At 39.7% G+C, this 18,061-nt stretch overlaps 1 protein-coding gene across 1 annotated transcript in view; it reads left to right on the top strand.

Annotated features, from left to right (window-relative positions):
• Nucleotides 1-18,061, top strand: part of ryk (receptor like tyrosine kinase) — a 66,984-nt gene that overhangs the window by 24,930 nt on the left and 23,993 nt on the right. The window contains exons 4-8 of the mRNA XM_042006874.1: nucleotides 1,056-1,187; nucleotides 2,232-2,294; nucleotides 2,848-2,980; nucleotides 3,273-3,373; nucleotides 11,077-11,202. Of these exons, the coding sequence (XP_041862808.1) occupies nucleotides 1,056-1,187; nucleotides 2,232-2,294; nucleotides 2,848-2,980; nucleotides 3,273-3,373; nucleotides 11,077-11,202 (555 nt within the window). The remainder of the gene's footprint in view (nucleotides 1-1,055; nucleotides 1,188-2,231; nucleotides 2,295-2,847; nucleotides 2,981-3,272; nucleotides 3,374-11,076; nucleotides 11,203-18,061) is intronic.

Below are 18,061 nucleotides of genomic sequence, written 5' to 3'. Positions count from 1 at the left end.
TGAATTTGAAAAATGCCCAAAACTGCAGTTGGTGTGGGAGGTGTGGGGTGATCAGGGAGCAGCGATTGGGCGGGGTGGGACACACAGGCAGAAATGACTGACAGACAGCAGCTAAACACACTGGGAAGATGCAAAGCAACATTAACTAAACACCTACACCACAGAGCGTCTTTGAGGTGGAAGACTTTTCCCCTCCTGAATCCTGAGTTACACATGAACCATGTGGTCCTTAAGCGTTTCAGTCTGAGCCGTTAGCCCTGTTAGCTGGCTGTCAGCAGCTCCGGCAGCTCTGGAAAGCTGTGGAGACTCGCGGCAGGTTGTAGCAGCTGTAGGAAGTTTCTGCTGCTACGATTTGAGCTGCTGTCTGTCACCAGATGAGGATCAGCAGGTAAAGACAAAAGTCTGGTGTTACTTTTACACCCCTCAAAGCGCAAATCCGTCCCACTGCAGGAACATTTCATCAGACGTACATACCTCTCTGTCACGAAAAGCATAACCTGGTTTTACCCTGTAGAGGGCGTTATGAGCAATTTTTTACCCACAAAATCCTGTTTTCTAAAATAAATAAATACTCATTTTATTAACAGTATATGTGGTTTTCATCACAATTGTGTTTACAGCTCAAAAAACTCCCTTATATAATAATAAAAATTAAGTTTTTGTTATGAACTGGTGTACCGTCCAGCACTAACTGGTAATAAGCTCAGATTATCAGAGCCAATTATAATTTAATACATAACCTCCTATAAAAAAGTCATTGTTATTTTAAGTGGGTCTCAGTTGTAGTAATCACAAGATTGTGGCCCCTAAATATTTACATTTTTTTTACGTTTTACTTTTTCCTCAAACTTTTCATTAATTCTGATGCATTAAATTATTGTATATTGACATAGTGGTAATAAAACATTTTGATTCTGCCAAATGTTCATCACTTTTTAAAAATTCCTCATCTTCATTTTTAAGCCCGGACTTATATGTATTAATCTCAGAGAATCACAGATGTCCTGTTAATTTGACATGACCAAGTTTTTCTAATGACTGTGATTTTTCTACAGTCTTCAGAGTGGAAGTGGTCTGTTCAGGCAAAGTCGATGAAGAGGCATTTTTAACAATGCAGCTCAATCTCACCAACAATGCCAACAACTACACAGTGCTCAACTTCAAGAGGAGGAAAATGTGCTACAAACGTAAGTTAACCATCATTTAAGACTCTAAAGTGATCCTGCTCCACCTGCTGCTTTCCCTGCTACAACAGGTCAAATGTCAGCTTGTTAAAGCTCTACGGGGAATATCTGTTGACCACATATTGTTAGACTGCGTTTTGTGGGATCTCCTCTATTTTGTCTGTTCCAAGCGTTGCATACTCCCTGTAGTTGCTTTTTATACACAACTTAGTTTATTAAACTGAGTTTGTTTATTTATTTATTTATTTTAACTGCCTGCAGATAATTACACATGACCCAGCGGCCGGTCTCCATACTAGGGATGTCACAATGACTTAATTTCACAATTAATCATGGTATCAAACACCACGATTAATTCATCGTAAAGATCCCTCAAAGTTGTCACTTAACCGGATTAAATCCGTTGAACTTTGGCTCTAGAATTATGTTAATATGTAGGATTTATACATCAGAGGGGATTTAGTTGGAATTAGACTTCTTAGCTATTTTACTTTGTTTCTGGATTATTTCATGTCGGCATCAAAAGATAAAAGTAAATAAAACTTAAAGACCTGTAAGGAGAGTTCATGAGGTTTTAGACTTCCATGCTGTTGGGAGATGATTAACCCATAATAATCAGGGTAATCATGAAATGGTGATTATTTCTTTGACAATAATTAAAACCAGGAAAATCTGCAATCCTGACATCCCTTCTCCATACCCACCATGAGAGCAGATTCAACCCCATCTTATTTTAAGCAAAAGTCAAACTAACAGCACGAAGAGTTTCTTTGTTTGCCTGAACACAAGCTCGATGATCCCTGTCACACGTGTTGTTAAACCCACAGCAGAGGACAAACGGATGACTGTTTTCTGTTTTCATCATCACATGTTGATCTTTGACTTTGTCACTTTGAGACGGAGCTGCTGCAGCTGTTTTTTCTGTTATTAATGTGACCAGATGCCGTGTTTTTATTTCTTTTTTTTATGTAGACTTTCATGAACTAATCAGACTTTGAGACCAACTGGAGTTGAAATAGTTCGTTTTTCTTTCTTTTCTGTGAACAGGAATAGATTCTGACCCAAAGATTCCCATTCCAATCAACAATAACACATATCCAAAGACTGACTGTAAGTAATCCAACCTCCATCTTTTGCTACACCTCTCATCTTCTGCCAGCTCCGTGTCTTTTCTGTCACAGGTGGCATCAGCCTGGTTGTGCATCAAGCAAATTAATTCAGAGCCTTAAGAGAGGCTGCCTGTCAGCCCCCCACCCCTTCTACTGGTTGTTTTCTTTTTCTGGGATTCATTCGGCCTCCTTTATTACGCTCTCCAGTAGCAAAGTACCATTAGTGGGCTTGTCTCCATTCTGCTTGGGTAGGCCAGAGGAACCTGGGGCTCTCTGAGGCTTTTAGAGGTAATGAGAAAATCTCTCAGACTCTGGATCCCGAGGAGAAGAGCCCTAAGTGCTGTTATAGTTTCTTTCCCACTCACTCTTTCTTATCCACTTCTTCATCTCTTCACCTAATCTCATAGTTCTGCTTCTCTCACAATAGCAACACTGTTGAAGCTTTTGGAGGGATGATGGTATCACGAGCGTAGTTCTGCCTCACATTTCATGATGCAGCTTTACTTGTTTTTACACATGTTGTATTTTCCTTTCTTTCTGTTTTTTTCTTTTAGTGCCCACACCCACCACCTCCACCCAGGTGTTCTATATAAGCGTGAGCGTCTGCTGCATAGTCATCTTTCTTGTGGCCATCGTCCTGGCCATCCTCCACCTGCACAGCATGAAGAGGGTGGAGATGGAGGACAGGTTGGTTTGACAGCTGCAAAGCAGATCTACATTGATTTTTTTTTTCATCTTTTGACCAGATTCTTCGTGGTGATATCAGCTGGGCAAATAATGCAGTGCCATTTGTTCTAAATGTAAAAAAATAAACACAAGTCCTTGAACCTTTAAAAATCAGCAGCTATTTACACAGTCCTTTATTTACAGACACTCATTTGAAACTAAGCAGCTGCTAGCTAAAGATTTTATTAAAGAAATGGCTGCTGCAGCCTGACCTACTGTGTTTTACGTCATATAAGCTCTGTCTGTGTTTCAGTGTGAGTGACAGTGCAAGCTCACAGGGCCTGTCTCAGCCATCCACCCAGACCACACAGTACCTGAGGGCTGATACTCCAAACAACGCAGCTCCTGTCACCAGTAAGACTTCTCTTTTTTCTCCTCAACCCATCCTCTGTAACACTGGTCAAACCCTTGAAACATGCCTTTAACACAATGCACAATCAGTTCATCTTTCTTTAGGGAAAAAAAACGTTAGTAGATATTAGATTACCGCTTTAGGTCCGTTCAGTCTGCCAAGTTTTTTTCTTTCTTTTTTCACACTGGCATCTGGAAATCTGGATGCTTCGCTAAATGCAATAATCAACTGTGAATGACCTAATTAGCTTGATCAGTATCATAAGATTGTATTTCAGAACACAGTCCATGCAGTGATGCTGTCTGGCTTCTTGTTGCTCTTTCCCTTGTGACCCATTACTGTCGGAGCAATGTGTAAAAGTCATCACCATGTGCTTCACATTAGGTAGCAGTTAGAGGTAAAAACGGCTTCTCATACTGGAACTGGAAGGAAGTGTTTGTCAACTCTGATTTAATGTAATTATGGAACATGCTGGAAAAGATAGATGTACAGCTTTACTGTTATAGTAAGTGCTAAATATAAACATACCTGCCCACATTAGAACTACACCCACCATCCACTTTATGAGGTCCACCTGCTCAACTTCCTGTTTACACAAATATCTAATCAGCCAATCACATGGCAGCAGCTCAACACATCCAGTCATGTAGACATGGTGAAGACGACTTTTTGAAGTTCAAACTGAGCATCAGAATGAGGAAGAAAGAAGATTTAAGTGACTTTAAACATGCATGGTTGTTAGTCTGAGTATTAACTGAGAATGGGCAGACTGGTTGGAGATGATAACAGGAAGTTAGATAAGCACTGGTTCCAACCAAGGTCTGCAGAACAGCATCTCTGAACACACGAGCAAGGTGGAGCTGATAAAGTGACCAGTGAGAGCATAGATAGTATAGAAAAGATGGATGTAGCTGCGGTGACATTTTAGGCTTTAGGACATTTTTAGGCTTTTAGTTTAACCTGTTGCTTTCTTGGTCTTTACAAAACCGACTTGTAGTCAGTGTTTTCATTAAGAACTGCAGAAACTTTGCACAACCTTTGAGTCAATGAAGCGGTTTCCTTGCCCTAACGCATGCTTAACGTACACTAATTTCATCATAATTTACAAAATGAGTACCACACTCTGTTAAAGAAACATTTAAACTTCTCATTCAGACAACAGTACAGCCTGTTATTTAGTTTATTCTGCAGGAACTGAATGTGATCTGTCACATTTCTTCCAGCAGAGGTCGTTAGTGTGAGCCAGTCATAGAATATGTTTGTTTTATATTGTATCCTGATATAAATAAATATAAATATCTGTGCTATTCAGCTAAATGTGAAACACAGTGAATTATTTCCTTATTGCCAATGTGTGATCCACCATCGCCCTCTTGTGGAGACAACCCACATCTCACCTTCACCCTGTGCATTAATCTGACCCCCTTCCTCTCCTTGATGCCTTACCTAATGCTTTTATATGAGCCACCAGCTGCTTCTTTTTTTTTAATTAAACCAAACCTCTGATGGGCAGGTTTACTCAACTTGCAAACATGCCTGGGTTGATGGATGTGTTTGTGTCATACATCCATTCATTCACTCAGGTCATGTTGTAATTTGTGTGAGCCATCCATTAAACCTTCTTTCTCCCTTCTCCCACCCTCTCCTCCCTCCCTCCCCCTCTCCTCTGGTCATCAGACAATCACCCTGGTTCTGCACCCATTCTCCAGCTTGCTGCCTCCTCCTTCCAAAACCCTGGTGCCCCCCCCCCATGAAACCAAAAGTAAGTTCAAAGTCTCAGCACTCTTCTGTCCTCCTCATGCTTCACCTCTTTAACCATATTGTGTCCATATTTTCTAAACTCTGCTACATGAATGGCTGCGTCTGTGAACTCTGGTGTCCTGTTAGGACGCTGTGAGGTGTGCAGCTGATTTCAAGGGCAACCTTTTGGATTTTCAGGCATTGAAAGTAATGACTGAAAATGACTGTTTTCCTGTATATTTTGCCAAATTGTCCAGACTATGAGTCAGTGCAGCCACACAGGATATTTTTGTTTTAATCCATGACCAGGTCTTTATCTGTATGGATTGTGATGATGCTGGTTATCTTGAGCCACCTTTTGCTTTTTTTGGCTTGTCTTTGGCAAACATGTCTACAAGTGACATCTGACAAATGTCCTCCATCTTTGTAAGTTTTTCCTGAAGATGTGGAAGATGCTGATCTGAGTTTCATGTGCAGCGAATTGCTCGTGTTGCCGCCACCTCCAACGACTTTATTTGGACATCATTTTCAGTAACTAGCTGTTTGATCCACGTCGACCTTTAAAAGCCAATTTATCTCCAGACAACTGATGCGTCATCATGTTCAACTTCAGCGTCTGCCACAGCTTCACTTTCTGAACTTTCTCCCTCAATTTTCTCCACTTAACATCTCCAGAAATACAGCCGCTCTGCTGCTGGTTTACTGGTGCAGCAGTGAAAAGTTCCTCCCTCAAACAGTTTCCTGTTGCACCGTGTTCTCTTGTTTAAGTTATTTGAATATTATGTGGGGCAACCACCCCAAAACTGTGAATAGAGAATGCGTGGATGAAGCCTCTGCAGCTTTGTCCGCCATTTTAACGGCACCCTGTTACTGTTTTAAGGTTTCTCCCTAGTAAACTGTTAAAAACATGTCTAAAACATTTTAAAAAGACGTCCTTACCAAAATAAGCTCACAAGAGAATTTGTTACGATGCAGAATCATTAATTATTAGTAACTTTGATCCTCACAAGCTGCTAAACAATGAGTGAAGTTTAGGTTTAGATGTGTTGCCACCGGTTTCACTCTCAGACGCTGGTGTTCTGTGTAAGGTCCTACCCCCACCACACCCATCATTAAATGTTCTTGCAGCCACTTTACAAACGGATGAATTAAAAACCTGCAAGTCTACAAACTGTCGGCTGGAACTCGCCGTCATACCATCAACATTTATTCATTCATTTTCTCTACTGCTTAGTCCAAATCAGGCTCACGGGGAAGCCGAAGCCTATCAATTAGCAGGTGAGAGGCAGGTACACCCTGGACAGGTCACCAGTCCATGACAGGGCCAACGCAGAGAGACAAACAACCACTCACGCTCACTGCTAGGGAGAATTTAGAGTGACCAGTTAACATGCATGCAAGCTTTCCGTGAGGCTGCCGTGCTAACCACCACACCGCTGTGCAGCCAATACCGATCATTTATATCTTAAACATTTATTGTTCTATTTTGATTCTGAAATCCAGTAACTTAATTTCTGATAAATTAATATATTCTGGACATTATTTAAGGAAAAAACATGTTTGTTTATGCAGGATTAATTAATTTAATACATCATGTTTAAAAAAATTTATAAAAAAAATGAAAGCAGTCAAAAATATGAGGAAGTATATTTTTATTTATTACAAGAACAATAAATTATACAAAAAACTTCACTGAATCTGATGGCAGATCTACTCTAAAATATCTGAAAAGAGTGAACAGTCCTGAATGACCAACAGAACAACACAGAGACTGAATGATAATCTGAGAACAACAAACAACCACAATGTTCTCATCTACACTGTATATATGAATTCTCAGGTGTAGCCTGTGACCCCACCTGTCCTCTCACCATCTGGTTTAAATCTGACACCTTGGAAAAGCAGCCATCTTTATTTCTGCTCACATAAAGCCCAAACTGTCCTGTACATCCAGCCCACGGTCAGCCAGAAGCACGTCACCTGTAAAAGTCCACTATTCTCTGGGATGTGTTAAACCAACGCATTCACTGCTTCATTTGCGTGTGCTGGTTGAAGAAGCTGCTGCTGCAGCCGAGGACACCGCTCAGGAAAAAATGATACGATGAAATACTCATCAGAGACAGAATACAACAAGAAACACCACTGAAGCAATGTAAACAGACCATGGATACGCCCAAAATGGTGATTATTCCCACAGTTCTATGCGTTGACGTCTGTGCACATTCACTATAAAAAGGTTTATCTGCAAATCAGTGATTTAATAATAAATTTGATGGTGACGTCAGATGAAGTACCTGGCCTGGTTTCTGTAGTGAATTAATAGCTAATATTTGAGTGAACTTCTGGGGCGACCACTGCTGAGAGATAAACATTTGTCCTGCATTTGTAGTTTCTGTATATTCATATTTCCTACATGACTTATATACATAACGTTCATTCTTTGTGTACTGTAACATATATTTATCTAAATTTAATAATTTTCCATTCCTATGGCTCCTATTGCTCTTTTTAAATGTTTAGTTTCTTATCATTTGTGATATTTAAATGTTGAATAGTGGAGGTGTTGTTGTAGATAACACCTTTTAATATGGTTGTCAGTAGCCAGAATCCAAGCTCATGCGATGACAAGTGTTCCTCTAGTAATACCATAAAACTTCATAGCTTGCAAATGAGCATAACAGGGATTAAAGGTTGCACTTTAATCCCACGTGACTTCTAGTTAAAAAACAAAGGAAAAGTTCGAAGGGACAGCCTAATGGGGGTATTTGAGACTAACTATGCCCTAAGCACAGCCCCATATGGGTAGCAATCCTTTTTAAAACGTTGAGTGACGTTTGTGAGACACAATTAGATTTAAAGTTTTGGAAATTAATGGTGTGATCTAAAACAAGGTGGGTGTATAAAAAATGAGGTGTGCAGGGATTAGCCGTGCCCTGTAATGGATAGAAGCAGCTCCCCAGGAGAGTAAAATCAGTCTTGACCATAGACTGTATGTAAAAGATGGAAGGAGCCTCTGTGACGTCAACCCTGGGTTTCTAAAGAGCAAAAGTGAAGCTCGTTGGGCGTTCCCACCATCACCATCTTGGCAGCATCACTCCTGCCGTCGCTCTCGGAAAATACAAAAGTGGACAAAGAGGTGGAGCCGAGAGGGGGGCTGTGATGGTGGGGGTGGATGATTGACACCCATCAAACTCCGAGCTGCCTGTAGCTAAGAACTAACTGAGCCAACTCGGATCCAACGTGAGCTAACCAGCTAACGGAGATTGGCGGGCTAAAGCTATGGCGCACTGTTAGCCGGCTAAAAACCGCGGTTTTGCTGCACTCTCCTTTCTTGCCGCGGATATTGGATACATGTCAATCAAAAAGACACGCCCCTAATTGTGCTAAATTTCAAGATTAAATAACATCCAAACGGATGAGTTAAAAAAAATTAACCCCCCTCACAGTAGTCATGAAGGTAAACTCAACCTATTAACCCTAAAATGGATTTTTGTACCAGACTTTAACATGGGAGTCTATTGGGATTTGCTCTGTTTTGGAGCCAGCCCCTAGTGGATGAGGGGGGAACTGCAATTTTATGCACTTCCGCTTCACGTTTCACCGCCGGGGCTGCCGCTTGGTCTTGACCCAGGTTTGAGTCGTTGCATTTGTTGTTATTGTTTTTTTATGCTGACAAAGTAAGGGGGAAGGGGGGTATGGGTTACTGATGCTTATTAAACTATTAGCCACTATTAGAAATGTTGAAGAAATATATTAATCTTGAAATAATTTACGGTTGCCCCAATTTACTTTTTTAAATATTACGTTTTTAAAATCTCTTAAGTTGCGTATATGTAATTTGTATTTAAACTACATTCCAAATGTTTCAACAATTGCCAAAAATATCCTCATTTTTAGTATTTTAAAATTGTCCTATACAAAAGTCTTCCCATCAATGACCCATGTTTTTCATAAAACCAGGGATATAATTTTATTAGACTGATAGTTAAAGGGTTACAATAATTTGATACAAAAATTTTTCCTTGTGTCCTGTTTACCTTAAGAAAATTTTATATAGTAATTTCAGAGTTCTTAAAGAGAAACGCTTTCTTACAAAAGAAATCAACCCAAATGAGGTAACGCAACCAAAATTGTGGCTTTGAACTACCTGAAAAGACAAAAACGTTCACAATAACAGATAAGGGTTAAAATAATGTTTACAAATAAACATGAGATAGTGTGAGTGAGCTAGTTTTTTAATAATCTGAGTGAGTGATGGCGACTCCGCAGATGCCGGTAGCGTCTTCTTCACCACGTGACTGCCGGTAGCGTCTTCTTCACCACGTGACTGCCGGTAGCGTCTTCTTCACCACGTGATTTTGCCGGTAGCGTCTTCTTCACCACGTGATTTTGCCGGTAGCGTCTTCTTCACCACGCGACTGCCGGTAGCGTCTTCTTCACCACATAATCAGCAGCTTGTTAACTCATTTCCTCTTGAAACACCAGAACAAGTTGAAAGCTTGTCTTTGGTGCTGTGGAGCTGTGCTCAGCCTGCAGGTGTTTCCGCAGATATGATGGAGGTCTTCACTGCTGACAGCCGTTTGTTATCCCCCAGGATTTTTTCCTTTTGCTTCTTTTGGAAAAACTGAGACTTGTTGATACACCTCCCTTTATTTCCTGTCTGGGAGTGAAGCTGTGAATACCATCATTTGATAAATCAATATCTCATATAAAAAGGTTTTGACCATGTTTGTAACAGTTTTGTTCTCATCCTCCAGCATGTCTCAACATTTCTTTGCTTTCTTTCATGCACTAAAGATAAATAGTGTTCAGAGTTGAACTGGTGGGGGCAGCGCTGACACACACTTTGTTTGCTTTTAGCTCAATGTTTACATGCCATGCTACAGATTTAAATCTACAGTCAAAGCTATTTTAAACAAACCTCTAAGGCTTTTCAATTACATGAGATGTTGCAAGTTTCTTCTTATGTGTTTTTCAAAGTTTCATCCTGAATTTAAAGTCATATCTGGATCTCTGACGTTTGGTTAAAAGCCCACATTTAGAGACACACTATGGGTTAATTACTTCATAAGTACAAGACGTAGTTGTTTCCTGGAGACAGACTGAGTCACTGAGTCCGGCTTTGTCTTTAGGTTAAATATGTACATCCTCTGGTTATTATAAAGTTTGTCCAGAGAGGGTTATTTCTCATCAATGACACGTTTTGTACACACAGAGATTGTTGCATTTGCGACGTTCGTCTGTGTATTGACATTGTGAAGAACTGTGTGTATTTTATGTATATAAACTCCTTCCGGACTCAGTAAGGCATGCAGCTAATGACAGTGTGTACGCAGCCATGTTATGTAATAGAAGTGCTGTAATCCAGGACTTTGCATGAAGTTGTTTTAATGCAACATGTGTGGGGGGTACAATACGTGTTGCTGACTCAGTTTCTTGTAATTGCTGGTATTTCTTTAAATTTAAATGAGGTTTCTGTTTTAAACACACAGTGGGCCAAAATGAAAAAAGTAGAGAACTGGACTGGTTCAATGTTAATTAAAAACTTATTAAAATTACTTTATTGCACATATCGAACCTGGAACTAACAGATCTTATTAGTTATTGCATATAAAACAACCTTAATCATTAAATAAATGAAAAAAGTTTAAATCTGATGCATTTGTTTCTTATGGCTCTATATGCATTTTTTCAGAGTAATTTCAAGTGAAAACATTTTCTACAGAACAGCCAAAAATAATTTCCTCTTTTGAAGAATCAAATGTCCTGTAATAGCAAGAGAAAAAATACAAAAAACTGAACTGCATTGGAGGTCAGATTTCTACAGAAATATATTGAGTTTGACACACGTTTTAGAGGAAATTTGGATTTATTAGAGGTGACTCAGCAGCAGCTGTTTTAATTGTGTTAATCCAGATCAAAAAACTCGCCAACAGCTTAATTAAGATTATTTTTCTGTCTTCAGGTTACCCGTCTCTTCGTATAGAGAAGAATGACCTGAGGAGCGTGACCCTAATGGAGGCCAAAGCTAAAGTGAAAGACATTGCCATCTCCAGAGAGAGAGTAACACTGAAAGACGTCTTACATGAAGGTATTTGTTTCACAATCTCCATTTTATTCTCTTTCGTTTTTTTAAAATAGGCTCCATATTTACTTTATTATGCACGAGAATTAGTATTCACATTGTTTGAAGGGTTTCACTGACAAAATGCACAAATTTAGAGTCTTAACTAGTCACACATCATGTTATTTATGCTTTTCTTTGTCTTGGTCTTTTATCTGAGGTTTTTGTAGTTATCAATAACAACATGCTTTGCTTTGCAGTGTGTATTTCATTTGCCAAACACTTAATGTTTTTCTGATTTTTCTTACATTCTTAAGTTACTCTGAAGAAAAAAAAAGATGGTGAAAATGTTTGGACAATAAAAAAATACTTTTAATTTCACATTAGTTTTTTATGTATTTTATGTAATTTTATTAATTCAAATAAAATCCAAGTAAAGTGGATCAAAGCCAGAAAATAAAATAAACAGCAACTCTGAACATTTTCAGGGATGACAGAGTGCAGATGCCAGTAAGTCTCGTTTAACTCTTTCATTCAAACTTGTCTGAAATATTACTGGTAATAATATAGGAACTAAATTACTCTGAACCATTTTTGTCATCATCAGTTCCTGTTTAAATGCTTTAGAAAGAAATTTATATTAGAAAAGTCCTAAAAACAAAAAATATATCTACAGCTACCCTACTGGGATTTTTTCACACACTACCATCTCTAGGGTTTACAGAGAATGGTCTGAAGAAGAGAAAATATCCAGTGAGCAGCAGTTGTCTGGACCAGAATGTCTTGTTGATGTCAGAGGTCAGAGGAGAATGGACAGACTGGTTGGAGATGATAGAAAGACAACAGGAAGCCAAAAAAGGACTGGTTCCAACTGGTTCCAACCAAGGTCTGCAGAACAGCATCTCTGAACACACAACACGTCCAACCTTGAAGCAGATGGGCTACAGCAGCAGAAGACACACCGGGTGTCTCCTGTCAGCTAAGAACAGGAAACTGAGGCTACAATTCACACACACTCGTTAACACTGGACAATAGAAGATGGAGAAGCGTTGCTGGTCTGATGAGTCTCCATTTCAGCTCCACATTCAGATGTTAGGCTCAGAATTAAGTGGAAACATCATGAAAACATGGATCCATCCTGCCTTGGGTCAATGGTTCAGGCTGCTGGTGGTGTAATGGTGTGGTGGATATTTTCTTGTCCTACTTCATGTCCCTTAGTCCTGCTACTTCCAGCAGGATAATGCACCATGTCACAAAGCTCAGATCATCTCCACCTGCTTTCTAGAACATGACGATGAGTTCACTGGACTCCCAACGGCCTCCACAGCCACCAGATCTCAGTCCAGTAGAGCAGCTTTGGGATGTGGTGGAACTGGAGATTCTCATCATGGATGCAGCCGACAAACCTGCAGTAGCTGTGTCATGCTGTCATGTCAATATGGAACAAAACCTCTGAGGAAGTTTTCCACCACCTTGTTGAATCTATGACACTAAGAATGAAGGCAGATGTGAAAGAAAAAGGGGTCCAACCTGGTACTAGAAGGTGGACCTGATAATGTGGATGCTGAGTGTTTGTTTAGCTTTGAAACAGGTCATATTTTTCTGGCTGTTTTATTTAAAACGTCTTTTAAAGTCTTAGCTGTACGTTACATTTGGTGAAGACCTAAAGCTGTTTAATATTTTAGTTCACAATTATGGTGGTGAGAGTAACTATAGAGGGTTTTTTCGTTTCCATTCTTAAATCCACCATCTAACTTGTCCTTATTTACTGTGTACCAGAAGAGGTGGAGAGGATGACTTGTGAACAGAAATGCTGAAGGGTGAACTTGTCTCATCGAATCAGTGTCAGTGAAATCTTGCCAAGAACCTAAATTAGTTTATTTCTGCTGAGGCGTGTTTGACACTGAACGTGAGTCTTAGATGTGAACGTTTCTGAATTTCCCTCCTTGGCTGTGTATCAAAGATAAATACATCTGTTAGGGCTTACTTGTTGCTTTTGGAGATGGTTCAACATCAGTGTGATGCTACCAAACAAGACTGTACTTCTGTTTCTGGAGATCTGCCCACTTTGAGGTTTAATGTGAGTGATGTGGTATCTACCCAGGGGTGAATACAACAACGGTGTAGGGGAAACGTTGGTGTTTTGTTTTCATATGTTTAGTATATTTTAATCATTGTTTCTGTTTTAAATATAAAAAATGTCTGATTGTATTATTAGATTAGAAATAACTTGAAAGCGATGACTACGTGTAGAGAAGATCCTGCCCCGAAAGCTATTAATAACAGAATAAAACAAACATATTAACGTCAAGTTTAATGGCTGGGACATGGAGTTATACCCAAAATAGTTTTATTAGGACTTTGGTTTTATACACGAGAGCGGCGCAGAGCCATAGTGAGCTGCGAGTGTAAATGCATTTGCCTTTCAATCTATAATCCAACTATATATGTAGGACTAATGTTAAATGGTTAAACAATTTACAGTTTTACGCCGTGAGTTAGGGTAGGCTATTCTGTGGGTTAGGGTAGGCCTGTGCTTCATTACTCTGAACTTGTGAAACACTCCTTTTCTACAATTAGCATAAATGTGCTTTTTTAAATTCCGATTTTTCAATCGAAAACAGATATCTGTAAAACATAACGTCTGAACTACGTGTGAAAAACCACCGTTATATCAATTAAGCTGTAAGTTAACCCTGATACTACGATGTATTACCAGAATGAGTGTGTTAGGAGAGAACGATGCTGTGGTGGATGGATGCAGGAATCAAGTGTAGCTGGAACTGGTCTTGGCTCAAATTAGAAGACAAAGTCACGGTGAAAGGACGAGAGCTGTCATTTCATCTGTCAGATGTGTAAGACACTTATTATACATTTATACCATGGTCTGGGTGAATACTCGATTCTGATTGGCTGGAAGGTATCCATTAAAAAGTGATAATGGACACCTATGAAAGAAGTTCCGGTCAAATAGATGTATTGTTGTAAATTATTGCGCTGACTAAACTGTAGTTGGTAACCGTGGCAACAGAAACTCAGATGCTGGGCAGCAGACACCAGATCAGAGCAGCCTGCAGGCTTATTTAACGATGTAGGAAACGATCTGTGGACTTTGACTGTTTGAAACAAAATGTGGCATCTTCCTCTGGACACACACAAGCTGTAAGAACTGCACCCGCCCTCTGAAAGGTTTGTGTCACATAACTGCCCACCAAGCTGCAGGTTCTGTGTCAGAGCCTGTTACCTTGGCAACGCGTCACAAGAAATAGTCCATTCAGCCGCTTCTTGTGAAAAACTTACGATTTTACCTTTAAAAAGCAACATTAACGCAATAATAATTTATTTAATATGTTTTTCTTTCTTAATGGACCATGGTCGCGGAGGACGGTTCACGCCTCGCGTCCATTAATTTATGATAATGGCCACCTTGTCAGGAATTATCCCTTACTTATACTGGCCTGTAACTCTGCTTGTTTTTTTATCTTAAAGTGCACCAGACTGATGCTTTTAAATATAAAATGTCCAAAATTTTCATCTGGGGGAGCAGGCCTCTGGACCCCTCTAGAAGGGCTGTATCCTTCTCACCCTTTTCACCCCTGACTGATTTTCATGTCTGCAGACTTTTCTTCCCTTTTCAGTCTGCAGAGTTGCCCTCTGAGTTCACTAGTTATATCTTTTATGCCCCTCCTTAAAATAAACATATGTGAAACAACAATGGTATATGGGGCAAGGCATAAAGCTTCCAAATTACTTTCATGGGAACTTAGGAAACAACAAGAGAAAAACACAATCTATAAGGTTCAGGACCCAAAGACAAACAAGGTAACTAACAAACCAGAGGCTTTTGAAAATGACTGTATAGCATTATACACAAAGCCATTATACCCCCCCCCCCCCCCCCCCCCCCCCCCCCCGGGTTAGCTAATAGGGGAAGGAAAAAACAAACACAAACCCCTAAAGGATGTTGACCAATTAGTGTTCTAAATATAGATTATAAATTGTATGCAGCAATACTAAGAGATTAAGTATGTTGATTCCCTTGTTAATAGATGAGGATCAGACAGGATTTATAGGTAACAGAAGAACACATGATTATTTAAGAAGAGCCCTCCATATGGCCGAGTATATCTCTAAGGAAAAAGCTGAAAAGCCACATGATCCGGTAGCGTGGGAGTTTCTGTTTCGAGTGGTTTGGATTCTGTGAAATAGACTATAAAACTGATGTACTCCTCTCTAACAGCAAGGAATAATGTTAATGGGAGCCTTTCAAGTCAAATAACTACAACAAGGATGCAGGCAGGGTTGTCCATTAAGCCTTCTACTCTTTATGAAGAACATAGAGAAGCTGTTGATGTTGATAAAACCTACAGAGAATATGGGATCAATTTTAATCCGTAACATGACTCAGAAATTCCTGCAATGACGGTAGATTCCACTTGTTCAGCTGTGTGCGTTCCCGTGATGGAATGACGTTCTCACCATGGCTGCTACTCGCTGGACCGCGAGCGTTTCCATCTTATCCTGCTTTGGAGAGTTTTTTAAAAAAAAACTTCCTCTGATATCCTATCCTTTCAGCTGGTTGGCGTGTTTTCCGACACGCGGAAGTGTGCTCACCTGTGTGTGTGCGTGTGTCTGGTGTGTGGCCTCAGGGTGAGACTCAAAGCGACACAGAGCAGCTACGACCTGCCGTCATGTAAATCACATCAATAACATCAGACGGTTTAGTTTTTAATAAAAGAAGACGATACAAACCTGCTCTAGAGGAAAGGGAACCTGAAATGACTTCTGATGTAACTTGGCGCTGTATAGAAAACCAGATCAAAATAAACAATCATTAAAAGATTAACGACCTTTTAGGTCGACCTCCAGTATATATACACACCCACCAGTCAAAAGTTTTAGAACACCCCAATTTTTCCAGGTACTTATTAAAAATTATGCAGTTTATTGTCTCATTGCTCTCTGAAATGAAAGCATAGTACAAATAGTTAAAATAGAAATCAAGGAATCAGTTTATAGACCAAAATGTATTTTAAACTTTAGACACATCAAAGTAGCCACCTTTGGGAGATATAACAGCTGAACACACTCGTGGCTTCTTTCCATGATAGAAATCAAATATTCTTCAGAAAGTTCTTCTTACATCTGTTACAGAAGTTCAGACAGATGTCTGGCTCTTGTCGGTTGCTTTGCTTTCACTCTTTTGTCCAGTTCATCCCAAACCAGCTCGATGGAGTTTAAGTCTGAGACTGTGCTGCCCACCATCTTGTTTTTTTTTCCTGAGGTAGTTGCTTGGACTTGTGTTTTGGGTCATTATCTTGCTGTAGGATGAACCCCTGACAAACTAGGTGCATACCAGAAGCTATTGCATGGCGCTGCAGAATGCTGTGGTGGCTGTTTTGGTTCAGCGTGCCTCTCACTCTGTACAAGTCACCGACCCCGGATCCAGCAAAACAGCCCCAGACTATCACACTTCCTCCTCCATGTTTGACAGTTGATGCCACACACTATAGAACCATCCTTTCACCTACTCGACGACGTACAAAGATCCTGTGTGATGAACCGAAGATTTCAAATTTTGACTCATCAGTCCATAATTCCTTCTTTGTCTTTAGTAGTCTAATGGCTGTGTTTCCTGGCCCAGACAAGCCTTTTGTCTTATTCTAACGTCTAAGCATGGCTTTCTCGCTACAACTCGTCCTCGTCCTGCAGTTCGAAGTCTTCTCTTCACATTTCAAACTGAGACTAGCTTACTACGACCACTATTAAGCTGGTGTCCTGTGAGCTGTCTATCACGCCAGCTGTTAACTCACAAACTTGTCCTCTGATTCAGATGTGGCTTTGGATCCGCCATACCTCTTCCTGTCATAGTTTGCCCCAGTATGGCGTTACATCGCTGCCAAATACCTTGATGAGCATACCAAATACCCTAGTGATTATTTTTCAGTTTTGGATATCCTTACCTTCCTTTTTTGTTTTTTGTTTTTTTTTATCTGGCAGTTCACCACTTCTTTGTACCATTTAAGGCTACTCATTGGACTTGAATGACTTGAATTGCAATAAATAACTGGAAAATTTGGGGTTCTTCTAAAACTTTTGACTAGGGCTGCAACGATTAGTCGACGTTGTCGACAATAGTCGACAATAAAAATAGTCGACAACGAATTTAGCAGTCGACTATTGTCGGAAAAACAAAACTATGTAGTGAGACATCGTCTTCTAATCCTATCTCTGCTGAGAGTTGCACAATGCACATGCACAAAGAGGGGAAAAAAATATGAGTGAGACATCGTCTTCTTTTTTTTATCTCTGCTGAGAGTTGCACATGCGCAGTGAAGTCCACCAGGGGGAAAAATATGGTGGCGGACTAGGGAAGAAAACGGCGGCGGAGAATGTTAAAAGTCTGGGATAACTTCACGTTAAACTTACAAAATAAATTAAATACATGTGAGATTTGTAAAGCAGACCTTGTGTACCACGGAAGTACGTCTGCAATGCTCGAACATTTAAAGAGGAGGCACGTCGTACTTAATCTCATGCAAGATTTCAAAGCTGAAAGTGAAATAAGATCCATTTATAATAATCATGAGATACATAATCCGATTTGTCAACTAGTCGTTTTAAATAGTCGGTGACTAATCGACCATCAGAATAGTCATAAGTTGCAGCCCTACTTTTGACTGGTAGTATATATGATATGTTTAGTTTAATTTAGTTCAGTGAAGCTAGAACTTTACGTTTTGTTTTTTTCTTCTTTTCATTTCACACATTCATGCTTCAAATAAAGACAAAACATTTTTCTAAATATCATTATTGTTCACAATAATTTAATAACCAGCCATGTCTTTTTGTATTTAATGATCAAAAGACAATCATTAAAATATT

The sequence above is a fragment of the Melanotaenia boesemani genome, chromosome 14 (assembly GCF_017639745.1).
Source record: "Melanotaenia boesemani isolate fMelBoe1 chromosome 14, fMelBoe1.pri, whole genome shotgun sequence".
NCBI lineage: Eukaryota > Metazoa > Chordata > Actinopteri > Atheriniformes > Melanotaeniidae > Melanotaenia > Melanotaenia boesemani.
This window is presented reverse-complemented; position numbering and strand designations above follow the sequence as displayed.